This window comes from Schistocerca gregaria, chromosome 2 (assembly GCF_023897955.1).
Source record: "Schistocerca gregaria isolate iqSchGreg1 chromosome 2, iqSchGreg1.2, whole genome shotgun sequence".
Classification (NCBI taxonomy): domain Eukaryota; kingdom Metazoa; phylum Arthropoda; class Insecta; order Orthoptera; family Acrididae; genus Schistocerca; species Schistocerca gregaria.
Window position 1 is genome coordinate 928,937,503 of NC_064921.1, and position 27,791 is coordinate 928,965,293.

The 27,791-nt window shown below is 41.2% G+C and overlaps 1 protein-coding gene across 2 annotated transcripts in view; it reads left to right on the forward strand.

The window, feature by feature from the left end:
• Positions 1–27,791, forward strand: part of LOC126335361 (importin-5) — a 156,844-nt gene that overhangs the window by 30,874 nt on the left and 98,179 nt on the right. For both annotated transcript variants that reach the window (XM_049998552.1, XM_049998551.1), the window contains 3 exons: positions 12,323–12,448; positions 18,456–18,667; positions 19,921–20,043. In XM_049998552.1, the coding sequence (XP_049854509.1) occupies positions 12,323–12,448; positions 18,456–18,667; positions 19,921–20,043 (461 nt within the window). The remainder of the gene's footprint in view (positions 1–12,322; positions 12,449–18,455; positions 18,668–19,920; positions 20,044–27,791) is intronic.

Here is a 27,791-nt window from a genome sequence, read left to right on the forward strand (position 1 = left end):
CTGCCAGTCTCGCTAGAGGGAATGAAAGCAGAGCTCACCATCTGCAGCATCGTTGACAGGACTAACTGCGAACCTTTGGTACAGAGCCGAGTGGTGGGTCGGAATCAGAGGCTGAGACAGTTCTGCGACCATGTGGGCTGCAGATTCCTCAGTTTGCGCCATAGGGTCGTGGGGTTTCGGGTTCCGCTGGATAGGTCAGGAGTCCACTACACGCAGCAGACGGCTACACGGGTAGCAAGGGTTGTGTGCTGTGGAATGGGTGGTTTTTGTTTTTATTTTTTTATTTTTTTTTATTTTTATTTTTTAAAGGTTAGATGGCCTCGGGCAAGTACAGAAAGGGCAACAGCCTCAAAGTATGTGGGGCAAAGTCAGAACATGTGGGGACCAAGCAGCAATCGGTATTGTAATTGTAAACTGTCGAAGCTGCATTGGTAAAGTACCAGAACTTCAAGCGCTGATAGAAAGCACCGAAGCTGAAATCGTTATAGGTACGGAAAGCTGGCTGAAGCCAGAGATAAATTCTGCCGAAATTTTTACAAAGGCACAGACGGTGTTTAGAAAGGATAGATTGCATGCAACCGGTGGTGGCATGTTTGTCGCTGTTATTAGTAGTTTATCCTGTAGTGAAGTAGAAGTGGATAGTTCCTGTGAATTATTATGGGTGGAGGCTACACTCAACAACCGAGCTAAATTAATAATTGGCTCCTTTTAGCGACCACCTGGCAGAACAACGGAGAGAAAATCTGGAATGCATTTCACATAAATTTTCTCAGCATGTTATAGTCATAGGTGGAGATTTCAATTTACCAGATATAGACTGGGACACTCAGATGTTTAGGGTGGGCGGGTGGTAGGGACAGAGCATTGAGTGACATTATACTGAGTGCACTATCCGAAAATTACCTCGAGCAATTAAACAGAGAACATACTCGTGGAGATAACATCTTGGACCTACTGATAACAGACCCAAACTTATCGACTCTGTAAGTGCAGAACAGGTAATCAGTGATCATAAGGCCGTTGCAGCATCCCTGAATATGGAAGTAAATAGGAATATAAAAAAAGGGAGGAAGGATTATCTGTTTAGCAAGAGTAATAGAAGGCAGATTTCAGACTACCTAACAGATCAAAACGAAAATTTCTGTGCCGACACTGACAATGTTGAGTGTTTATGGAAAAAGCTCAAGGCAATCATAATATGTGTTTTAGACAGGTACGTGCCGAGTAAAACTGTGAGGGACGGGAAAAACCCACCGTGGTTCAACAACAAAGTTAGGAAACTACTGTGAAAGCAAAGAGAGCTTCACTCCAAGTTTAAACGCAGCCAAAACCTCTCTGACAAACAGAACCTAAACGATGTCAAAGTTAGCCTAAGGAGGGCTATGTGTGAAGCGTTCAGTGAATTCGAAAGTAAAATTCTATGTACCGACTTGACAGAAAATCCTGGGAAGTTCTGGTCTTACGTTAAATCAGTAAGTGGCTCGAAACAGCATATCCAGACACTCCTGGATGATGGTGACATTGACACAGAGGATGACAAGCATAAAGCTGAAGTACTAAACACCTTTCTCCAAAGCTGTTTCACAGAGGAAGACCGCACTGCAGTTCCTTCTCTAAATCCTTGCACAAACGAAATAAGTGTCAAAGGAACAGAAAAGCAACTGGAATCACTCAACAGAGGAATGTGCACTGGACCTGACGGGATACCAGTTCGATTCTACACAGAGTACGCGAAAGAACTTGCCCCTTTCTAACAGACGTGTACCGCAAGTCTCTAGAGGAATGGAAGGTTCCAAATGATTGGAAAAGAGCACAGGTAGTCCCAGTCTTCAAGAAGGGTTGTCGAGCAGATGTGCAAAACAATAGACGTATATCTCTGACGTCGATCTGTTGTAGAATTTTAGAACATGTTTTTTGCTCGAGTATCATGTCGTTTGTGGAAACCCACAATGTACTCTGCAGGCATCAACATGGATTCCGGAAACAGCGATCGTGTGAGACCCAACTTGCTTTATTTGTTCATGAGACCCAGAAAATATTAGATACAGGCTCCCAGGTAGATGCGATTTTCCTTGACTTCGGGAAGGCGTTCGATACAGTTCCACACTGTCGCCTGATAAACAAAGTAAGAGCCTACGGTATATCAGACCAGCTGTGTGGCTGGATTGAAGAGTTTTTAGCAAACAGAACACAGCATGTTGTTTTCAATGGAGAGACGTCTACAGACGTTAAAGTAACCTCTGGCGTGCCACAGGGGAGTGTTATGGGACCCTTGCTGACCTAGTAGATAGTGTCTGAAGTTCCATGCAGCTTTTCGCGGATGATGCTGTAGTATACAGAGAAGTTGCAGTATTAGAAAATTGTAGCAAAATGCAGGAAGATCTGCAGCAGATAGGCACTTGGTCCAGGGAGTGGCAACTGACCCTTAACATAGACAAATGTAATGTATTGCGAATACATAGAAAGAAGGAGCCTTTATTGTATGATTGTATGATAGCGGAACAAACACTGGTAGCAGTTACTTCTGTAAAATATCTGGGAGTATGAGTGTGGAACGATTTGAAGTGGAATGATCATATAAAATTAATTGTTGGTTAGGCAGGTGCCAGGTTGAGATTCATTGGGAGAGTCCTTAGAAAATGTAGTCCATAAACAAAGGAGGTGGCTTACAAAAACACTTGTTTGACCTATACTTGAGTATTGCTCGTCAGTGTGGGATCCGTACCAGAGCGGGTTGACGGAGGAGATAGAGAAGATCCAAAGAAGAGTGGCGCGTTTCTTAACAGGGTTATTTGATAAGCGTGATAGCATTACGGAGATGTTTAGCAAACTCAAGTAGCAGACTGTGTAAGAGAGGCGCTCTGTATCACGGTGTAGCTTGCTGTCCAGGTTTCGAGAGGGTGCATTTCTGGATGAGGTAACGAATATATTGCTCCCCCCCCCCCCCCTACTTATACCTCACGAGGAGATCACGAATGTAAAAATTAGAGAGATTCGAGCGCGCACGGAGGTTTTCCGGCAGTCATTCTTCCCGCGAACCATACGCTAGTGGAACAGAAAAGGTAGGTAATGACAGTGACACGTGAAGTGCCCTCCGCCACACATCATTGGGTGGCTTGTGGAGTATAAATGTAGATGTATTAATATCAATGGGGGCTACTCTGGGAAGAAGGTAGAGCTGGCAGAGGCTGCAAGTAAGATGGGGATGAACGATTTAGCTGTTAGTAACATTGGGGTAAGGGGTGAGAAAGAAGAGGAAGTGGGATACAAGGTCTACCTGTCAGGAGTCAAAGCAGGAATAGCACAATGGGGTGTAGGGCTTTACATCAGGAAAGAAATGGAACCCAGTGTAGTTGCAATAAGGTATGTAAACAAACGATTGAAGTGGATAGATTTGATAGTGTATAGCAAGAAAATTAGCTCAACATCAGAAGAGGCACCAATGTTAGCACTGAATAGGGGATCATGAAGGAATTTTATATGGGGGACTAAGCTCCAGACAGAACGCTGAAAAGCAGTCTTAGATGATGATGATGATGATGATGATGATGATGATGATGATGATGATGATCAGACATCAAAATGAAGAAGGAAAGACAAGAAGGAGTCCTCCAAGGAAGAGGACATTCCTGTGGTCCTTACACCACCAGATCCCACCTGTTCCTCTACTGTGGCTGAGGCAGGGGTTTCGATGGCCCCTTAGGCTCCGATTAACAGCACACAACAGAACTTGTGTATATTGATGCTGGAACCCCTCAACCAGTGGCAGCTGGTGACCCTAAGTCAAAAGCTGCCCCCTTGGTCCCTTCATGGCCTCATTGTACATCGACAACATCGTTCTCCAGTGAAATTGTATTGGTTTATCCCACGACCTGGCTGAGCTAAATCTTTTAAGCACTTCACTTGCCTTCTGCGTTGCCCTTTAGCAGCAAAGTAGACCCCAGCCCTTCCTGGATGCTGGGGATGATAAATAAGATTCGTACTGCCTATAATGGTGTCACGTAGAGGTTGCACATATGTTGTAGACCAGAGGTGGGCACAAATCGGATCAATGAGCAGCACTCCAGCATGGGCAGGAGAAAGAGCAGAGTTTGCACTCAGGTGGAGGTTGACCTTGTAGCTTCTTGCTCAGCTTGCTGTAACAACTGGATAAGGGCTGCATGTCATACCAGATGTAAACTTGAGGCATTGATGTGGTATCTAGTGTCTCATTCTATTTAGTGCATTATGTCATGATATGCTGAATAAATATGTAAATTATATTCCTTCATTAGATTATGGGTAGGAAACAAACGTATTTAGACATGTGGTAACTAAATACTCCTTTGGCATCTACCTATAGACATGAAAATACAGTAGGCCTACATGAACGATTATTTGGAGTACAGCAAACCCAATAATTGACAGACTATCCCTGCATTAAGCACAGAAATAAATAAATGAACAAAATTTAATTCACCATACATAACATATAGGATTATGAGTTCTTAGATATCTGAAACATCATTCAGCAGATGATGTGGAGTTGTGGGTCTCTTTTCGCTGACGAAGACTTAAATTTGGTGCCCACTTGCAGTTCACAGAAGTGCAGTGAGATCTTTATCAGTGTTGCTGTTTATAGAGATTTATTTATCTTCATGAGAGAGAACACTTTTTCACACAAGATATGTTGAGCTGAACATTGATAGCAGTTTGGCAATCATTTTGTGCGTATTTGGGAAACTGTTTGCGAATAACATTCATAAAAAAGTTATAGTATTGTTTATTAAAAACAAAGATTCCAAGACTTACCAAGCAGGAAAGCGCCGGTAGACAGGCACAAGAAAATAACACACGAAATTTCTAGCTTTCGCAACCGACAGTTGCTTCTTCAGGAAAGAGGGAAGGAGAGGGAAAGACGAAAGGATGTGGGTTTTAAGGGAGAGGGTAATGAGTCATTCCATAAAAGTGTCTGCTTGTGTCTGTATATGTGCGGATGGATACGTGTGTGTGCGAGTGTATACCTGTCCTTTTTTTCCCCCTAGGGTAAGTCTTTCCGCTCCCGGGATTGGAATGACTCATTACCCTCTCCCTTAAAACCCACATCCTTTCGTCTTTCCCTCTCCTTCCCTCTTTCCTGAAGAAGCAACCGTTGGTTGCAAAAGCTAGAAATTTTGTATGTGTGTTTGTGTGTTATTTTATTGTGCCTGTCTACCGGCACTTTCCCGCTTGGTAAGTCTTGGAATCCTTGTTTTTAATATATTTTTCCCATGTGGAAGTGTCTTTCTATTTGATTTATAGCATTGTTTGTTATTCATATTTAGCCTTCAGTTCACAATCACTTGCAAAAGTACCTGAAAATATCCGCAACTGATCTGTCTGTGATTCAGTCCATGAATCTTAGAAAAATTAACTGTTCTCATTCTGTGGTCATTACATTTGCCATTGTGACTTTTTTGTGCACGTTTTGTTAATGAGTCAAACAATGCACAGGTATGAACCTCTCTTTGTGTTGCGCTACTTTGCTTCTTAGATGACCGGCAAGCCCTGCTCTACTTCCGACCATGCAGGGTTCTCCACAAGTGGCAACTGAGATGAGCTGTTCCAACAGTAGACCAAACCTAGCAAATACATCTTCCACGCACTGCGATATGTCATCACCTGTCATTGTTTTATTTGACAGGACATAATCAAGGAGTTCCTCCCTTACCACCAAGTTTGTATAAACACCTCTAATAAATATTGCCAGCTGGGCTGTGTCCACTAAGTTGGTTCTCTCATCTAATACAGTGATTAAAACAACAAGACATTCGAAATGGCCTCCATTAATTGTTTCACGATATCACTGGACAAACATTCTATACGACTAGTTATAGTGTGCCATGACAGACTCAAACTCCCAAAATAATACAGTAATTGTGGACACAATGCGTCTCCTACAACTTCCAAAACCTGCTTCACAAATTCACCATCACAAAATGGTCTTGAAGGATGGGTGATCACCAAAGCTATTCTGTAACTAGCATGAACAGCCGCTTTGGAAGAGGTGGCATCACATTCCTTAGTAAGAAATTAACGCATTTGTCGTTCCAAAGGAAAATTTGGTTTATTATGCACCGTAATTTATATTGTGTGTAGGTAGTACAGTATAATACATACATCTACTTTAGTTCCTTCCTTGCATAGATTATTAAGATACGTCATATTTCAACTTGTACACTTCCAGGTGATGTTCTTTAGTGACTTTTTAATACACTTTTTGATGATAAATTCTTCTCGGGTTGACAGCCGAGTCAATGCGTTCTGCAGTAATGTTTCAGCAAGTTTCTTACTTGCCATCTTCAGGCGAAGTGTCGGGTTCACGTCTCGTCCAGGTCTTCATAGCCGCTGGACCACGGGCATCTCTGCATCCTTGGTGCGGGTCGGGCCAATCAGGCGCGAGCGAAATCGGCGCGGCGGCGCGTGGTGGGGGGGGAGCCGCGGGCGCCGGGTCCTGGCGTCTCGTCTCGGTGCGGGCTGTTTATTCCATACGCCGCCACCGACCTACCTCCATCGGAGCGCTCTCGTCTCATTCTTGATAATGTTGTATTCCACGCGATGCTGAGTTGGAAGCCACTGTCCCAATTGACCAGGTTGTCACCAACCCGTATCTCCACTGTCTCTTTAATAATTGAGTCCCAGAAACCTTTCGCTCTACACAGTCTCTTGGTTTCTTCAAACTGGAACGTGTGGTCTTCACTTAGGCTGTGCTCCACTACCACGGATTTTTCTTTTTGTCCGAGGCGGACGCTTCTCACATGTTCCGAGATGCGTTGCGTTATACAACGCTGCGTCTGCCCAATATATTGTTTCCCACATTCACAGGAAATACTGTAGACACCCGGAGTTGTTAGACCCAAGTTGTCCTCCATTGAGCCCAGCATAATTCTGATTTTTGTTGGAGGATGGAATATGGTTTTTATCTTGTTCTTCTCCAGTATCCTGGCAATCTTGGCCGTGGGTGGTCCAGTGTACGGGAGGAACGCCAGACCTTTGTTGTTCTCATCTTCCTGAAGGTTCTTACCCTTCTTCTTCTTGCTCATATGGAGAGCACGTCTAATCTGTGTTTCGGAGTATCCATTCATCTGGAAGGTTTTCTTCAGGTGCTGAATCTCAGCAGATAAACTGTCCTTGTCGCATATGTCATGAGCTCTGCGGACCAGGGTAGTGAGCACGGATTTCCGTTGTGCTGGGTGATGGCAGCTGTTGGCGTTGAGGTACAGGTCTCTGCGTTTTCTTTCGGTAGACCGAGTGTCCCAGTGTGCCGTCCGTTTTCTTCTTTATAAGGATATCGAGGAAGGGTAGGCACCCTTTTTCTTCCTTTTCCATTGTGATCTTGATGTTCTCGTGTATGCTGTTCAGATGGTTCAGAAATTCCGTTCGTGTCTTCGCCGTGTGCCCAGACCGCGAAAGTATCGTCCGCGTACCGATAAAAGACCTTGGGTTTAAGGCGTGCTGTTTTCAAGGCGATATCCTCGAAGTATTCCATGTACAGATTAGCGATACATAGTGCCAGTGGGGATCCCATAACGACTCCATCCACCTGTTGGTAAAACCTGCCGCCACACTGGAAATATGTGGTCGTGAGTGCATGGCGGAATAATTCCACTGTGTCTTCGTCGAAATGATTTTCCAGTAGTTTCAGGGAGTCCTCAAATGGTACCCTTGTGAAAAGGGATATAGCGTGAAAGCTGACCATAATATCATTTTTGTCAAGACGCCACTCCTTGAGTGTCTTAACAAACTTCGTAGAATTCTTGATGTGGTGGGGACATTTACACATGAGAGGCTTAAGTAGTAGCGCCAGGTGTTTGGCTATACCATAGGTGGGAGAGTTGATCGTGTCTACTATCGGTTGTAATGGTACGTCCCTCTTGTGTATCTTGGGGAGGCCGTATAACCGTGGTGGAACCGGAGCTCTGGGGTAAAGCCTTTTTATCAGGTTCTGGTCCAGACCTGAGAAGACCGATGTTCTTTCTAGTTACAACTTTTGTAGGGTCCTTGTCCACTTCTTTGTAGGCCTGGTCCTGCAGCAGCGAATTAATTGTGTCCCAGTAGACAGCCGCTCTTAGCGGCGCTGTCGCGTTGCCTTTGTCTGCTGGTAGAACGGCAGTATCCTCATCTTCTCTGAGGCTCATATAATGCACTTTTTTATTTCTAATATTTTACCATACATCAAACATTATGCTTCTCCTTCACTTTCAGTGAACAAGTAATCACACCCCAAGTAGAGTTGAACTATAAAGTAGAATGCTGCTTTACTGTATAGCTTTGATTAGCCACTTCAACTACACCACACACTGTACCATAACACAATATACTCAGTCAGGTACATTGCAATGGCTGTGCTTATGCTGTGGCTGCACGTAGCCATCTGGTCTTCACAGTACAAACTATGAGATAGAGGTCAGCTCTGCCCACATTCATGCAGATGGATTCGGGGCCGTGGCTCTCTCACCGCACATCTATGTTCAAGACAGTCTACATAGTAAACTTGTGCTTCTCAATACACCTTTGTATGCTGTGGCTGTTTGGGTAAGTGTATTTCAGGTTATTACCATAAACACTGTTTACCTCCCTCCTGATGGTGAAGTGTCTCAGATGGTACTGTTTGCATTGGTTTCTCAGCTCCCCTCCACCTTTTCTAATCTTCAGTGATTTCAGTACCCATAACCCTTTGTGGGGTGGAACCATGGTCACTGGCAACGGTAAAGACCTCAAAAATTTACTGTCGTAACTTGACCTTACCCCCTTGAGTATTGGTACTCACACGTACTTCTGTGTTGCACACGGAAACTTCTCGGCCATTGACCTTTCCATGTGCAGCCCTTGTCCAGCATCTCCAAGATGACCTGTGTGGTATTGACCACTTCCTGATTTTGTCCCTCCCTTGGTGTCACTCCCCTGGACACCTGCCCAGATGGGCTCTCAACAGCACTGACTGGGATGTTTTGCCTCTGCTGTCTACCTTGGCTGCCCCCCCCCCCCCCCCTCCCACCCCTCCAGCTGACGATATCAATGAGGCAGTTCGGAATACGACTACAGCCATTCTTTCAGCACCTCATTTAGCGATTCCCTGTTCCTCAGGCGTGTCTCAATAGACAGTATCTTGGTGGTTCTCGGAAATCGCAAATGCTATTTGGGATTGTAAGCGGGCTGTCCAACACCAAAAGTGGCACCTACGGATATTGCACCTCATTTCCTTTAAGTGGCTCTGTGCCCAGGTCCAGCACCTAATAAAAAGTCAGAAGCGGAAACAGTATGTACCATGTACTACTCATCCTCAGGTTTGGACTAAGATCAGATGTCTAAGAATACCGGACACCTGCAGGTGTACATGGTATTTTACCTCGAGTGGCACTGTCTACTTTGACCCAGATGCTGGTGCTGAACATTTTGCTCTGCGCTATGCTCAAGCCTCGGCTTCTAAGAATTATTAACCTGCCTTTCATGTCCCAAAACGGCAGTCGGTGCGAAAACAATTATCTTTCACTACATGCCACCTGGAGCCATATAATGCTTCGTTCAGTGTGTGGGAATTCATCAGTATCCTAGTCCACTGTCCTTATATACAGCCCCAGGCCCAGACCGTATCCACAGCCAAATGATCAAGCAACTACCAGTGGATTGTAAGTGTTGTACTCTTGCCATCATTAACCACATATGGAATGAGGGTGAGTTTTCATCACAATGGTGAGAAAGCATCATTGTGCCAGCACTGAAACTGGGTAAGCACCCTCTAGAGATGAGTTATCAGCCAATAAGTCTCACCAACGTTCTCTGTAAGTTGCGTGAACACATCGTGAGCTGGCGGCTATCTTGGCTGCTTGAGTCTCAGGGTCTTCTGGTTCTGCCCCAGGATGGTTTCTGCCAAGGCCATTCCACTACTGATAACCCAGTTTAGCTGGAGTCTGCATCCTAACAGCTTTTGCCTGGACGTAAACACCTTATAGCTGTCTTCAACCTGCAAAAGGCTTATGACACCACATGGTGACACTACATCCTTGCTACCCTATGTAAGTGGGGTCTCTCAGGTCCACTCTAGATTTTTATCCAGAAGTGCCTGTCACGCCGTATGTTTAGGATTCGAGTTGGTGCTTCGCACAGTACCTCCAGGGGTTGTCAATATCACCTTTATTGTCTGCTGATGACTTTTGCTTTTACTGTTCCTCTAGGGCGGGTGTCGCTGAACATTAACTACAAGACGCCATACGAAAGGTGCAGACATCATCTATCACCCTTGGCTTTTAATTTTTCACTGCCAAGACTCAAGTCATTTACTTCTGTTGATGCCATACCATTCACCCACAACCAGAACTTTACGATGACGACCAACTACTTAATGTTATGGAAAACTATTGCTTTTTTGGACTAGTCTTAGATTCTAGACAATGATTCCCCTTCTTCACCAGCTTAAGGTAAAGTGCTGACCGCACCTTAATACACATTGCTGCCGAAGTAACAACAGGTTGAGTACAGATCGCACTACCCTTCTGCAGCTTTACAAAGCCCTGATACAATCCCGCCTCGATTATGAGGTCTGACATATTCTTCGGCATCACTTAGTGTCGTGGATTCTGGATCCGCTTCAGGGTTCGACCTAGAACAGGAACCATTTGAATGTGTCCCGTGAACAGCTTACTTGTGGAGGCTGGGATCCCTCCATTGTGGATCAGACGCCAACAGCAGCTTTGTCAGTTATGTTGCCCAAGTTCGCAGCTCCCCTAAGCATCCGAACTACTGTCTCCTCTTTCTGAACATGGTAATCCATCATCCGAAACGGAGGTCCCGATCAGGGATTATGATTGCAATTTGCATCCAGTCCATCCTCTCTGAACTCCAGATGTTTACTCTTCCTCCTCTCCTCTGGACCCACTCTTGTACACGTCTGTGGTGTGTCCCATAGCCACAGTTTCGTCTTGACCTGTCACAAGGCCCAAATGACTCAGTTCATCCTGAGGCCCTCCGCTGCCAATTTTTCTCCATGAATGGCACATATCCTGGAGATTGAACTAGCTGATAGCTTGACCAAACTGGCTACCAGTAAACACACTCCTGAGGTTGGTGTTCCGGAAACAGACCTCCAGTCCATTGAAGGGAGGGCTGCTTAACCATATTGGCCCATTGAGGGGTTGATGAAAACACTGTTGCCTTTGCCGCTCAAACTGGGCTGCAGGTGTCTGGGCTAGGTGGTCCATGATCCAGCCTGGTCCTCACCCTACCTGCTCTTTCTGCTGCTAGTCTTTCCAAGGCGAACTGAGAGTAGAGTAACTCTGGTAAGTGGCAGGGGCTGGGAGATGTATGTCCCCTCTTTGCACTTGCCTTCAGGGGCTTCTGACTGCCCCTCGATGGGGCACCTTGCTTACCTTTCTCTCTCTCTCTCTCTCTCTCTCTCTCTCTCTCTCTCTCTCTCTCTCTCTATTGTTGTGTTCCTTACTGTAGCTTCACTGACATCAGTAATGCTCGGGGTTCTGTTCCCCCTGGGTTTTGCATGGTAGCCTTTCTGATCTAGTCATATTGACCTGTCAGTTTGAGGACAAAGGGACTGATGACGTAGTAATTTCATCCCTTTAACCAACCAACCCACCAAATCGGACTAACAGGGGATATTGAAGGTATACAAAGAAGGCAACAACAAGTGTTCGCAGGTTTCTTAGATGCATGGGAGGAGTCAGCTACATGAAGATAACACAAACTAACCTGTGAAACCTTATGTAAGTTTTTAGAACCAGCTGAAAGTGATGAATCTAGGAATAAATTACAACCCCTTATACATTGCCCCTATAGGGATCACAAAGACAAGGTTAGATTAATTATAGCACACATAGACATTTGAGCACTCAATTTTACCCACAATCCATATGTGAATGGAGTGGGAGAAAGCTCTAATAACTGGTACCATGAGACATACCCTCTATCATGCACTTCAGAGTGGTTTGCAGATTTTAGATATTGATGCACTTAATTGTTGGCAACAGTAACACAGGATGATTCTTATTTTATTTAACCTCAGTAAGAACATTACCTTTCATGCACAATAAATAATCCTTGAAAACAATTAATGATTGAAAGTGGTTCTTAATAAAGAATTATTGTATCAGTGGATGCTGACAGCTGTGAAATCAATTTTTTCAAATATTGAGAAGATATGGGGCACGCATGCACAAAATGAAATTTTTGTATGTACTTCGTTTTAGGGTAATTCAGTTTTGTTAACATTATTTGGGGAAAACTACATGATTTTCTCATTTCACAGCAGAACTATATAATTGCCATTAATTATGTTGTTTTTCTGAAATTTCAGGTCACAGTTGAAAGTATACAGAAACAGGAAGATGATTCATTGTTAAAATGTTTCATTGATATGAGTGAATCTTCCCCAAAATTTTTACGACCCCAACTGGACAGCCTGTTGTGTGTTTGCATGAAGGTAAGATATCAAATACAAAGATCATTCAATATGCTTACTTCAGTTGCAGCCATATTACATTTAACACAGATGACTAGGTATAATACTGTAAAATTTTATTCCATTTAATGTTTGTAGCTTTCACTGCTGAAGCAGGAGCAGATGTTCAGAATAGGATATTTTTGATCATTCCTTCTTCCTGTTTCCCAGGTGGCTCAAAACATTTGTGAACATTTGAATGATTGCAATGAAGTACTCGGTCAATGCAGCATTTATTAACCCATACTGCATTAATGTCATGAAAACTTCCACCCCCTCTACTCTCCAGGTTTTCTCTGGCTGTAGTTCCCTCATGACTCATAACCGATAATGGCTTCTTTGTTTCATACTGAGCTTGCCAAATGACTAAATTTTGTCACACACAAACCTATATTATAATAATTTCCAGCTAATCAGATATGGTCCCTCAGATCCACACTGCAAACCAGTATCACTGCTTGCCCTGGTGATACGATGTGACCAAAAGAGATACAGGCAATAGGCTCTTGAACAGTCCATGTTCAGCTCCAGAAACCCACCCAGACATTCCCTTGTGAGGCTAAAGCCCCTAACAAAAATGAAGGAATTATAACTCAGAGGGACAGATGGGTCTGGGGCCATTGGGGTTGCTGAATCCGTCTAACCATTCGATTTATATTAAAAACAAAGATTCCAAGACTTACCAAGCGGGAAAGCGCCAGTAGATAGGCACAATGAATAAAACACACAAACACACGCACAGAATTTCGAGCTTTCGCAACCGGCGGCTGCTTCGTCAGGAAAGAGGGAAGGAAAAGGAAAGATGAAAGGATGTGGGTTTTAAGGGAGAGGGTAAGGAGTAAGTAGTAAAGGAGTTTTGCTATTTAGGAAGTAAAATAACTGATGATGGTCAAAGTAGAGAGGATATAAAATGTAGACTGGCAATGGTAAGGAAAGCGTTTCTGAAGAAGAGAAATCTGTTAACATTGAGTATAGATTTAAATGCCAGGAAGTCGTTTCTGAAAGTATTTGTTTGGAGTGTAGCCATGTATGGAAGTGAAACATGGACGATAACTAGTTTGGACAAGAAGAGAACAGAAGCTTTCGAAATGTGGTGCTACAGAAGAATGCTGAAGATTAGATGGGTTGATCACGTAACTAATGAGGAGATATTGAATAGGATTGGGGAGAAGAGAAGTTCATGGCACAACTTGACGAGAAGGTACCGGTTGGTAGGACATGTTTTGAGGCATCAAGGGATCACAAATTTAGCATTGGAGGGCAGCTTGGTGGGTAAAAATCGTAGAGGGAGACGAAGAGATGAATACACTAAGCAGATTCTACATCTACATCCATACTCAGCAAGCCACCTGACGGTGTGTGGCGGAGGGTACCCTGAGTACCTCTATCAGTTCTCTCTTCTATTCCAGTCTCGTATTGTGTGTGGAAAGAAGGATTGTCGTTATGCTTCTGTGTGGGCTCCAAGAAGGATGTAGGTTGCAGTAGGTACTGGGAGATGAAGCAGCTTGCACAGGATACAGTAGCATGGAGAGCTGCATCAAACCAGTGTCAGGACTGAAGACAACAACAACAACAACAATTTTTGGTCAACTGCAGAAACAAAAAGAATTCACAGACAGACATTTATAGAAAGGTATGACACTGTATGTACTTCAGACAAGTAAACATCAGCAGCTTGGAACTGGGACTTCGGATATTGTGTGTTGTTGATTGATAATGCTTGAAGTCATTCTCCAAACATTTTACTTGAAAGAGAATACTACAAGTTAGTTAGTTTCTACTCTTCCAACTGATGAACTGGGGTATCATTGAAAACTTCAAATATTGTTATAGAAAGGTGTTGCTGTATATAATATTTGGGCTTTCCAGACTACAGTATGTAGTCAGTCCTTTTGTCTTATTTGTAAGATTTGTAATATGAACTCGCATTCGGGAGGACGACGGTTCAATCCCGTCTCCAGCCATTCTGATTTAGGTTTTCTGTGATTTCCCTAAATCGTTTCAGGCAAATGCTGGGATGGTTCCTCTGAAAGGGCACGGCCGATTTCCTTCCCAATCCTCCCTAACACGAGCTTGCGCTCCGTCTCTAATGACCTCGTTGTCGACGGGACGTTAAACACTAACCACCACCACCTGTAATATGAAATATATACAATGAAAAACACTTCTACACTTTTCAAAGGAGTTAAAAATGGAAATTACTATTGAAGCAAGTACATTATAAAAGAACAACAGGGTGTTGTATTAATTGTAATGACCTTTAAGTGGGAACCAGTTATCGTACATAAATTTGACATATGAACACGTGTGCAGTGTTTTGACTGAAATGTCTACGTTTTTGCCAGAAATTTTAGAATTGTAGTCTGTTTTAGCTTGGTGAATGCTTTCTCTAGGATTTTCAGTTTGTATGCATGTGGCAGCATGCACTACCCAATAGTACCACAACGCTGTACACAGAAACAGATTTTTCCAGGGCTTGTACCCCGGGTTCTGTTGGTCATAGAAATGTAGAGTTGAGCAATTTGGATAGCTTTTGGTTAAAGACAATTTGTTAGCCAACACAAGGACCATCTTAGTTTTCCTTTCCTACAGCACAGGGTCAGAGTAGGAATATTACACACTTTCTCGTGGAACAGTGAGAAGAGACAGCATCAACAGGAAGGAATGAACGAGTAGTAACAGTGAGAGACAAAAAAAGGGAGAATTGACATATGAGAGTTGTCCTTACAACACATACTCGGCTCCCATAACTATCTTGGCCTCATCCTACACCAACCTACTGTCTCCACACCCTCCACCAGTTTCTGTCCCCTCCATCCTGTCACCTCCTCCCTATTCTTGTCTTCCATCCTCTGCGTGTGCCACCCTCTGCCAATGCAGCTACCCATTTTTTCCTTACCACATTCCTCTCTCTGCCCACCAAACACGTGTGCACGCACACACCCAGGTTGCTGCCTCCATTCTCCGTGACAATTGCATTCTGGTCCGAGCTGTTGAGAAATGTGCGAAAGGTGAGCTTGCTTAAGTGACTGAATGGTGTGTATGAGATGAAGGCTTTGGCCAAAAGCTAATGTGTGTCTTTTCATTGTGCCTGCCTGCAACTATGCTACATTATTAGTTACAAATATTGGTAAGTGGGTGTCATTGGTATATAATAATTATTCCAAGGCCAAGTTAACATGGAAATAATGACTACCATAATATTAGCATACTAGCAGACAGTATTGATAGCTGCAGTTGATAGTGACCACAAGTGCATGTCCATTTGAAGTCATACATCATTTTCCGACATCTATTGGAACAGTTAATCCAAGTAGCCACCACAACAAGAGATGTCTTGGTGTGCAAGATTATTAGATATTGTTTGGCTGGGAGTGATAGGCAACAAAGCATAAGTGCCACAATTTGTTCCAACGTTTCATGACTAATACTGAAGCAGATCTAGGGAGTAGTAAAACAAAGGCATAATGTTTATAAACATTACTTGATAGCCAACCCAATAACGATATTTATTTGAAAGAAATCCTGTTTTCCATTAATGTTGTTTCATTAAGTGTAAATTTAGGGGAAATTCGTAGGTATGTTAATGCACAAGTGAATACGAATTAACATTGTGACAGGGCATTAACAAATGTCGTAAACAATGGGGAAGTATGAAAGAGGAGCTATACTGAATGTACAGTTTTGTATTTAATTTGTTATTAATTTCATATCCAGTATGTTTTTATAAAAATCGTGTATCTGAAAAATCATTTATCATAACAACCCTCCTCACCCAAATTGTTTTAAGTAATCAGTACTCTTCTGTACGGAGTGTTGTTAAGTATTTTTAAGGTAAAAGCTGTTGTCAACTCTGGTTAGTCTTAACACCATGGTAATTCGTAATTAGGGACCTGAAAATTTAGGGCCAATTTTTAGCAACTTTGCATCAAAATTTTGAGATGAACAACTTTAAAAGGTTGTCATATTACATGCCTGAAGACAAAGCCTTAGTGATTGTAGTTAACTGATAAAAAAAAGTGGTATTTGGGAAGCTTTTATACTTCCATCGGTTGCTTTTGCAGAAACTCCAACAGCCCCCCCCCCCCCTGTTCCCCGCCCCCCTCCCCAAAATGGTTTTTTGTTTACTTTTAATGATCATCTTTCAACAAATGATAGTCTCTTTTGAGAACTCATGTGTAAGACCACAGACAGAACCAACAAGGCAGATAGTGCAGAAAGAGAACAGAAAATGACTCATTATTTGCACATTAGAGAGAGATTTCAGTCAGGATACCTTAGCTGGTTTTGTTTTCTGGTTGCTACAGTGCAGAGTGGGGACATTATAAATTGACTGTCAGCTGTGAGCGTAAAGAAACTAGAATTATGACTGCAAGATGGCACAGAAGCGGTGTGGTGAAACAAGCCGTGCCTGTCTCCTGCAGGGCAATCAGCACATACCTGTATTGTGTATTTCTGTGAAAGCAGAGCCGACACGCGGGAACAGGAATCACTGATCTCTTTTGGTGTTGAGGGTCATAATTAATTTTGGTTGTGGCCTGGATTAGTCTCTTCACTCCTTTTGAAATACAAAAAGGGAACAATGAGCATTGCAAATGACAAAGCATTTGGTAATGGCTACCACGCAATCGGCTGCTGAGGTTCGCAGCGCCCTAAATGAGGTAGTTCAGGCCCAGCCTCTCCTAGTATTTCATGCAACCACAGTTCAAAATGTCTGCCACTGAAAACTGCCACATTACTTCAACTTTTGAACATTAGGTAGCAAACAAATCTATGCATTTCTTCGTTTGACGATGATGATACAGTATGTCAAAGTGCTGTCTTGCATTACGTGGTGTGTATTTTAAAAAAGGCCCCTGAAAATGTTCAAGTAATTTGCCAAACATCACCAATTTCATCATATTTTCTGTTCTCAGTGTTTATCAAATTATTTACCTGTGTATAGCTTCATTTGACATGCTTGTCATATAGATACTATTTGACATATTTGAGAGAAATTTTGACTGACAGTCAAATTGTTTAGTGACAGAGATTTTATTATTGCAATGTGAGTTCTCCAGTTGCGGAGGCACTATGTATGGATATAAACAAAATAGCGCATGCAATTACCAGAATGATAGAGGTGTTGTGTATTTCCCAGCCATATATTATGCAGGAAGGTGTTGCAAAGAAAATCAGTATTCTGTGCACAACATGAAAGTGGGAGTGCAGAGAGAGAAATGCTTTACACTGGTAGCTATTCCTGCTGGTGTCAAAATATTTCATGACTGCTGCTTCAAATGTGAACTTAGCTTTCCTGGTATCTTTGCATACTTGGTTGACAACTGCAAGTGATGTGGCACCAGAGCAATGAGTGCATTGACACGTTGTTGAATTCATGCACTTACTATTACATTATCTTTCCAAATTGGCCTTTGCTAAATGATGTCCATTAACATTAAGAGGAAATTTGTTATATTTAAGCTATTTGGAACACACTTATAAAACAGCTCATCTAGTCACAGTTTTCTTTGAAGTAAATTTTATGTTTTCAGATTTTGAGACAGAATTTTCGTTTATAATAAATGTGAATGTTTGAAGTCCCTATTTATTTGGCATAGTGCTGTTGGAAGTAGTTCTCATATTCCTTCCTCTAGCCTCAACTGATTTAACCAACTGGTTGCGACAAGTTACAGGTCAGCTTGAACTCCTTAAGGCCAGTGCAGTATGGCATTTTTCTCACTTATGAAACTTTGTTAGAGGTGAAAGAAGCAATAAGACACAAAAAGAAATCTAGAACCAATTGGATTAAAACCTTTGGATTCGCAGTTTACTGATTAGCTACTGAACCACGTATTATTTCGTATAAAACAATAATTTCAAGGTACTAGTCAAATAATTTCTAGAACTGAAAAGAGATGCATTAGACAGGTGATCTTTTGTGTTGTTAAGTAAGAATCCACAGAATCACATTTTTTTATTACAATACAGCAGTTTGATGTTTTCACAGGTTATTTCTGATGGAAATATGCCTGATTCATGGCGTCACTTGGCATTGGAAACTGTAGTAACATTAGCAGAAACTGCTCCAGCTATGTTACGAAAAATTGGTGGCAAGTATCTCACACAACTGATACCAGAAATACTGAAAATGATGACTGACCTAGAAGAGGAGGAAGATTGGAGTGTTACAGATGAGGTTGTGGATGAAGATAATGACAGGTATCTTTCATTATAAATGCGTTTAGCTCTGTATCCAACTTATAAAATTTTGCACTGTTTGATCTTATTTAAACTACTTTGAAACCTTGGTCGTATATGAAATATTGGCTGCTCTATGTTGTTAAACGAGGCTGTTAAATTTACGAATATAGTAAGTGTGCAGGATGCCTATGAGCACACAGGTGCATACTTGTGGTAAGGTTCCAAGTTTCTTGAATAGTTCTAACTGGCAGTAGTGGCACTGTTACTTTTTTGAAATACACTTTTGAATGTGTAACAAGTAGGACCTATGATTTTACATGTGACACTACTTTTCAATAAGAAAACAAAAACTGAGAATTGAAGCAAGTTGATTTCACATTGTATTCCCAATAGTTTGCAACAGTTATGTAAGTACACTTGGCGAAAGATATACATTATTCCAGTATGATTAGTTTGTTTATACGTTCGTGCGTGACGGGTGATTCTGATGATCAACACATGAATAACAAAGAAGATTGGGAAGAGGATTATCGTGCAGCGGGCTGCTTGGTTACTGTAATTCCGTTGCTGGTGAAGCATACATAATGCTTGAATGGACAAATTTGTAGGTGGTTGAAACAAGCAACCTCTCTCTGGTGTACTTGCTTTCAGCAACTTACACAAGATGTAGTGTTCAATTCTACATAGCACACTTGCATTTGATATATGCATACTAGGTTAGCAAGGAAGTGTAACACTGCTATTTGCAATGTGGAAGATTGTCTATCTGATTTTATGTGTTTTCAACTTTGAGGTAAGGTCAGATAATTTGTGGAATTTACACTTACAGGTGTGGTGTAAATGAGTAGAGTTCTGGAGACTGTCAACTGAGTCATCATTCTAGAAAGTATTTAGCCAACCACTCTTGTGTAAGATTTCATCTTTCAGTACATTAGTTTTGAAAATTGTTTCATGTTTAGATGTTTTCATCAGAAAAGAGTACTCAAAACATGAGTGTTACATGTTCTCTCATGAGCATAGGATTGAAATAGACAGGCATTGAATCTTTCTCCGTAAATATATTTTGTACTTGGTGTAATACTTCAGCATGCATACTCTAAAAATAAGTACTATTGATATGCAAGGGATAGGACTTAAGATTCCTGAGGCACAGCAGCATTAAAAGTTGCATCTTGTAGCATTTGATGAATTCCATTTTTTCTTTTTTTATGGATTGTTTGTAGACATTACTACGTAACAAATTCTTTCTTAATGTGTTAATGTGTTTTCAGTAATAACGTGGTAGCTGAATCAGCACTGGATCGTTTGGCATGTGGTTTGGGTGGTAATGCTCTAATGCCACATATTGAATCCACAATTCCAACCATGCTTTCAAGTACTGATTGGAGACACAGGTATGTAAAAGACAACAGTGAGAGGAACATATCAGCCTCACATTACACTGTCAAAAACATCATTGGCAGAGTTTCATAAAAGCTAAGACTGTGCTTCAATTTTTATAAAAGGGGTCAAACAGTGTGTCAATACACCATGAAACATGTTGTAAATAACATTCTTTTATAGTAATAGAAGGGCCCAGGAGAAGGGTTTAATTTTAAATAGATTTTTTTTTTCACTGGAGACTTCTTGAACTAATTAGTATCACTCTTACATTTTTAATCATTAAAAACACTACTTCTTGGGTTTATTTCCTTTTGTGATGAAGCACTTGACCAATGCAAAGTTCGTGATGTAAAGCAAGCACAAGTTTTCACCTCCAAAATTTCCTGTGTAAAATCTCATTGCTATAGCTTGAAGATGTTTTTTAAGAATCCTTTTTAAAACTGATCCTATCTAGTATTGCCCCGGTTCAGAAATATCGTAGATCTGGGGCAGATCTACAGAGCAGTCTTAAGTTGTGATGGGGAGGTGGGTAGTCTCACGTGACCCGTGTTTACGTTTAGTGATTTTGCTGTTTCCTTTTCGTTTATTGCTCTTACGTCAAATGAAAGCAAAACTGATTTCTGTGACCGGGAGCTATCAAGTGAATTACATAATTATGAAAGGCTAAAATACGTTATTAGTTTCAGATTTTATTTTATTTCCCCTTCCTGACAGTCGAGTATTAATCACATTGCAGAACAATGAAGTTATTTTGTCGATTTTCTAAAGAAAATTGGCTTTTATTAATCTGTTCCACTGAACCAGCCAATTTATTTGAAAGGGAGTGTTTAATTCCTCACTATTGGCTAGTTTCAACTGTTTACTGCATTTCAGGTGCATGTTTTCATCTTCTGGAATGTATGGCATTATGCCATAATAAAGAATCAAAAATGAAATAATGCAGTACAGGTACTCTAAGAATATTTACATCCGAATCTGGACATACGAATGTGCACTTTAAGCCGAATTATGCATTTTAGTATGGTTCACGAAATTCCCGCGCGCTTAGAGTATCCTCTAATGTGTTGTTTCTTTTATGACATTATGTAAGACGCTTGTTATCTGGCGCTCTCTGGCAACTGCTGAAGCAAACCTATTTCTAACAGGTTGCGGGAAAATATTGCGAATGGTGCTTTGAAAAGAGTTACTTTCAAAGTAAATTTCCTTTTACGCAAGATGAACTGTGTGTGAGAATGTACAATGAATTTCTTAAATCACAGAACTTATGACTCATTTAAAAATCAACTCTTTCAGTATGATGATTTAAAATAATTTCGAGCCCAGATGATCTGACATTTATGTCGTTCTTAAACATTTTACTGGCACATTTGTGTGATGTATCTTAAAGTGTAACATGCGCTAAAAGGAGCAACATTATATGTGAAAGCTTTTCTTTTCTTGTAGCAACACTAAGTATATTAATTTAAACCATTAATGTTCCCTATTTGTGTTTTCGCGTTACGTAACAGTGATGTTGCTATTGGCTGACTACATCACGTGTCCAATGTTCTGAATATCCGCTGTCATCGGCTGGCGAGATCGTGATGTGAGCTATGACTGGCTTACAAAAGTGCATCACAATCAAGATTTCAGTGCTTCGGAAAGTAACGTGCAGTGTTTGGTGGAATTTGGACTTATACTTTCGTAATACAAAAATATGCGGTGTACATGTTGCTGCACATCAAAAATCTTCCCAAAACATGTTTTGTATCCTGAGTTTTGTTTTCTAAAGTGCCGGTAAATTCTATGCTGGTGTATAAAACCATAACCATTTAACAGATGTGGGTGATGAGCTTAGACATCTTTGTATGGAGGCTTCAAAACAAATTATTGTTTTGTTTATAGCTGCAGCAGCAGAAAAGATTCTAACAGGGTGTATACGTGGATGAGGATAGTTAGGTAGATTATGAGTTTGTTGATGAAGTAGTTACTCATTTTGTCATCTTTAATTTTTCCTTCCCAAAACAAAATATAATTCCTAGGAGGTGGCTAAATGTCAACTATTATTCTTTAAAATACTGTACAACATGTGAATGAATCATTGTTTAGATTATTGTTGCTTTTTATTATTAAATCTCGTAGGTGTGCATCATTTGTTTTCAGACTGAAAACAAACTTTGTTTCCAACAATTGTGCTTCTATTTATTGTTGCTCACATTTTAATTTATATATTTCGATATTTCTCTGTTGTTCAGTTCGCCTTATTGTTTCTCTCTCAGTGGTTGGTGCATTTTCTTTTATCTAGTTATTTCCTTGAATATGTGTCGACACCTAATGGTTTTGGGTTAATTCCAGGGAACCCTGATACCACAGTATGTCAAGATTTAAGTTGCAAGTCCACCTCACTCTTGGCTGTGTGCAGATTTGAGAAAGCCAAACGTGCTTTACCTCCAGTAGAATCACAGCTAATAAAGTTTTGAGTGTTTGTTTAATGTTGAATTAATTTCTTTTTGCCTCCAATGAAATTTTTGTGTTATGGCCTTCAATCTAAAGAATGGACTGCACAGCCCCATACAAGCTGATTACCTTTACCTAACTGTTGCAACTACATCCATTTAAACCTGATTATTGTAGTCAAGTCTTTTATCTCTCTATAATTTATAATATCCCATTCCCCTCACTTCCCTCCATTACGTGACTGACAGTTTCTTGCTGTGTCTCACTTAAAGACCCAGAGGATTGCCTGATTTAAATTGACTACACTCCATTACCTTAGGTTTACTTTTGTTCATATTAATCTTGTCTTCTTTATAAACAGTATCCAATGAACTGATTTTCCAAGTCTCTCACTATATCTGTCAGAATTAAAATGTCATTGACAAACCTCAAAGTTTTTTATTTCTTCTCCCTGGTCTGTAATTTCCCCTGCCAAATTTCTCCATAGTTTCCTTCAAAGGTTGCATGTTGTGCAAATTGAACATCAATTGGGAGAGGACCCCGTGTCACTCCCTTGTCCTCTGCCATGTCCTTTTCATAACCTTAGACACTGATGGATGCAATTTGGTTTCTGTTCTGTGCTCCCTGTATGTTACCTCTGGTGGCTTCAAAATTTTGGTGTGTGTATTCTAGTCAAAATTGTCAGAAGCTTTCTCTGAATCTACAAATTCGCTTAATGTAGGTTTGCCTTTATTTAACCTATCTGCTAAGATAAGCTGTAGGGTCAGTATTGCTTCACATGTCCTCACATTTCTGAGGCAGCCAAATTGATCTCCAATGTTGTCTTTAAGTCTTTCCATTTTTCTGTAAATAATTGGTGTAAATTTCATGAATTCTCGGTTCAGTAATGTTTGCATCAGCACCTGCCTATTTTGGGTTTGAAATTATTACATTCTCTTTTAAGTCGGAGGACATTTTACCAATATCATATCTTAGGTGCTGAGTGGTGTGGTTTTGTCATTGTTTTCCAAAGTATTCTGACAGAATGTCATCTAATCAAAGTTCCTTGTTTGCACTTGATCTTTCAGTGTGCTTTCGTATTTTTCTCTCAGTATATCTTCTACCTCATCATCCTCTTAATTTTTCTCCGCTTTCCATAGTAGTATGTCAAGGGTCCTTATATAGTCTGTGTATTGTTAAGTGCCATTTCTGCTGACTATAATTAAGAAATGGAAATGTAATAAGTTCTAAGTGCAGTTTTTTTCACAAAATGGATCTTTAGTGCTAATGTGTTCTCGTTACTCAGTCGTATAACCCTGGACATATGCCTTATCATGAAGAAATAATAAAATGCAAGAATAGATTGCTACTTGCCATGTAGAGGAGGCACTGACTCACAGACAGGCACAGTGGAAAAGACTATTAATGTAATAAAGCTTCCAGGCAGTCTTTCTTTTCCTGTTGGAAACGCACACTTTCACACTAACACAGCTCACACACCATGTCCACTGTCTCAGGCCATTACAGTCCTACAGCAGCAACCAAGGGTGGGTGATGGGGGTAAGGTGGTGCCATGAGGTGGGGAGGGGAGAAGAGCTAGTGCTGCCTGGTGGAGTGTGCAGCATCAAGGTGGGGACAGTATATGGCTGTTAAGCCAAACATCATGAGTCATGAGGCTGAGCTGCTTTCTGCTTGGGGGAAGGGAGGTAGAGAAGCGGAAGGAATAGACGACGTGTGTTAGTACTGGAGTGTAAGTAGGAAGGGGATAGGTAGGTGGGAGAAAGACTAATTGTTTAGGCCAGAGAGGGTTATGGAAATAGATATGTTGTAGGGAGAGTTCCCATCTGTGCAATTCCAAAAAATTAGTGTTTGTAGGCAGAATCCAGATGGTAACTGATTTAGGAGCAGTTGTGGTAGATCATGGTTGATGGAGGAGTACTTGAGGTCAGGCAGGTTTCATTGTTGGATTTGGTTTGACTCAGATTGGTGGAGAAAGTGTTTCCTCTATCAGTATTGGGAAGAGAAGAGTCTTCAACAAGTTCATAATGATTGAACTAGTGAGTGGTGCCAAAGGTAGTGCCTCTGGAAAGGACAGATGCTCCTAAAAGGCGGAGGCTTTTGGAGAACATTTCATGACACTGTTGTGGGTCTGTTTTGTTTCTGGATTTTGAATGGTGATGGGACAGAGTTACTAAGTGTGTAGTAAATGTTGTAGGTCTGCAAGGCAGGGTTTGGCAACTATAAGGAGAGGTTTGATGGAGATTCTTGTAGATGTGGTGGATAGTGGCAGGTGTGACCTGCCCACAACATATCCTTCACTGCTGTAATGCCCGTGACCCATACATTCACTAGTCCCCGTTCCCACTGACCCATTCCCATCCCTACTCCAGTACTGTGTCATCTACCCTGCCGAAACACGCACAAGTCCTTTACTTTCTCTACTTCTCTCTCTTTTCCCTCCCACTCCTAACCAAAATTCATAAATGCCCAGGAATTTATGCACTTTAAAGATTAATTGATAAGGGGTACACATGAAAATTTTTAAACTGATATTTTGTATTGAAAAGGTGATTTGCAACACTGCTTGTTTAGTGGCTGGGTAACCAAGCTGAAAAAGCTGCTCGAGAGTTAGGGGAGAGCTAGTAGGGGAAATAAATTGGACTGTAAACATAACTTTTTACATGTTAAATTAGGTCAGTTTTATTTTCACAGCAGTGCAGTTATATGGAAGTAGATAAGAAAACAGAAAAATATAAAACTATAGTCTGACTCAAATTGCTATATCTGACAAAGCATTTTGTTAAGTACAGACTATCACTATGCCACTATGCAGCTGTTCAGGGCAGGTGTGTGTGTGTGTGTGTGTGTGTGTGTGTGTGTGTGTGTGTGTGTGTGTGTGTGAGAGAGAGAGGGGGGGGGTCATTATAAAAAATAAGCAGCTGTCAGCAACACATGCTTTTCCTTGGTGCTGCAAGTTGGATTTTTTTTTATTATTATTATTAAGTCTTCTCCCTTCTTTCCTTTCTTTCTCAGTGTTGAAGGCAATAAATGATATACATAGGGTTAAGTGTAAACACTTACAGTGGAACTTAGATTTTACATTCTGATTTTACACTTTTCACAATTCTAAAGCATAAATTTGTAGCCTCTGTGAAAAACCAAATGATTAATGCTAAATAATCCCTGATTTTACATTTCTTCCTAGTAAGTTTAATCTCTATTCCCAGTTCTTACTTGTTGTCCCACTTGACTTTGTCCCGTTTTCTTCTTATTGGCATTTAATGTGACTGAACAAGTTAAAAGTGGTTCAAAAGACAGATGGTTCCACACAGGTGATGGTAGAATTAAGGGAATATTTTAGGCCACTGTGGAGAGGGCAGGTGTGAGAGAGGAAATGCTAATGTAATCCACATTCAGTGTTGCCAGCACAACTTGCAACATTTAGCTTCACTGCGTAGTTATGATACAACTATTGCCGGGTTGCAGCAGTTATGAAATAACAAGACAGCCGACGTGAAGTGTTCCGGACCGAGCCAATACCTTTTTTCGGGTCATAGAACTTGGTCTTATCTTTTTTCATGTACTGTATTCAGCAGCAATATCACTTGTTGACCTTTTAAATTCAAACACAGAATCTTGAAGAATATGCTTGGTCATAATTGAGGGAGCATCACCCATTTCTGGCTTGTGAACATTTATTGGCTGGTGACTTGTTAAGTCACCCAATAGCCTGTGCAGCAACCACCTACTGGATGTGTGGATGTGTGGAATGGCCCTTCATCCACTAGAGTGCAAGTAAGGGTGAAAGCATTTGCGAAGTGCTGAAAATATGCTGTATGTGCAGATGATGTGCTATGACAGAGATGTCGCATGGAAATAGAACGGGTTTTGCAAAAGCACATTTGAAAGAGATGTGAGATGATACAATTGCAATAGCTACATACCATATAATGTAGGTCGTAAAGATTCACAGCAGTGATAAAGCACATGAAATGAAACTGTAGCACCTGAGCTTGCTTTCAAATTTACATTTTACACAGTGTACAGGAATTCACTGAGCCGACTTTTGATAAGCTTGTAACATCAATTGGCGAGGTAAACTTAATTTTTCACCTCTGTTTCTCTCATAAAGTCTGAAATAACACTGTACACCTGATGGTGAGCAGATGAAATGCTGCTTATAATAAAAGCATTGAACAAAAACATCAAGGGTGACAAAGTACGTCATGAAGGGGATTCCGCATTCATGTTTATGGTTTAAGCAATTAGTTGCTGTGGTGTTTTTTTGTTTTATTCGACATGTTCATCAATTTTTGCTTTCTTCTGGGTGAACATAAAGTATGATCTCCCAAAAAATGCATGTTTTGAACATATAGTTTGTAACTTCCTGGCAGATTAAATCTGTGTGCCCGACCGAGACTCGAGCTCGGGACCTTTGCCTTTCACGGGCAAGTGCTCTACCATCTGAGCTACCGAAGCACGACTCATGCCCGATACTCACAGCTTTACTTCTGCCAGTATCTCGTCTCCTACCTTCCAAACTTTACAGAAGCTCTCCTGCGAACCTTGCAAAACTAGCACTCCTGAAAGATAGTAGAGCACTTGCCCGCGAAAGGCAAAAGTCCCGAGTTCGAGTCTCGGTCAGGCACACAGTTTTAATCTGCCAGGAAGTTTCATATCAGCGCACACTCCGCTGCAGAGTGAAAATCTCAAGTTTTTACTTGCTTTTACACAACTGTTATTTTCTAAGAACTGATGAAATTCATTACCACGAATTATAGTATGGTACATTTAATTTCCTTGCTTAGACTGGTTTTATACAAATTATTGGAGAGGACTGCGATTTTTTTTATCATATATGCCATCTTGCTCATATTTTTGTTTTACCCAGTTCTACATTTTTTCTCAAATTTGTGTTTTTTGGGTGTGGGGTGCACAAGAACGTAAAATAGGGTTTTTACTGTGCTAACTTTCAGCGTCAGTAGTATTGTCCCATCCCCCTGAGTTGTGCTTGTGTGAATGTGTTTTTTCTGCTACAGGTGGAGGACTTTATCCGAAAGCTTTAACATTTTAGCAGTCTTTTTCAGTGTTCCTATGTGTGACTCAGCACCTCTTCTACAAGCTTACTCCATCCTGCACTCTCCATTGTTTGTCTTGGAGAAAGTGCTCCACAAATTCATGGTCTTTTTGTCAAGCTGTGCTGTTTGGCATTCAAAGTGCCATGTGTCAAGGTCCCCTCCAGTTAGTAGACGCACAGTTGGTGTGATAAGCAGAGTGCATGTAAGCTTTTGTATGTATTAGTAAGACATCTTTGTAATGGAGGGAGATAATTTTGGCCTCAAAC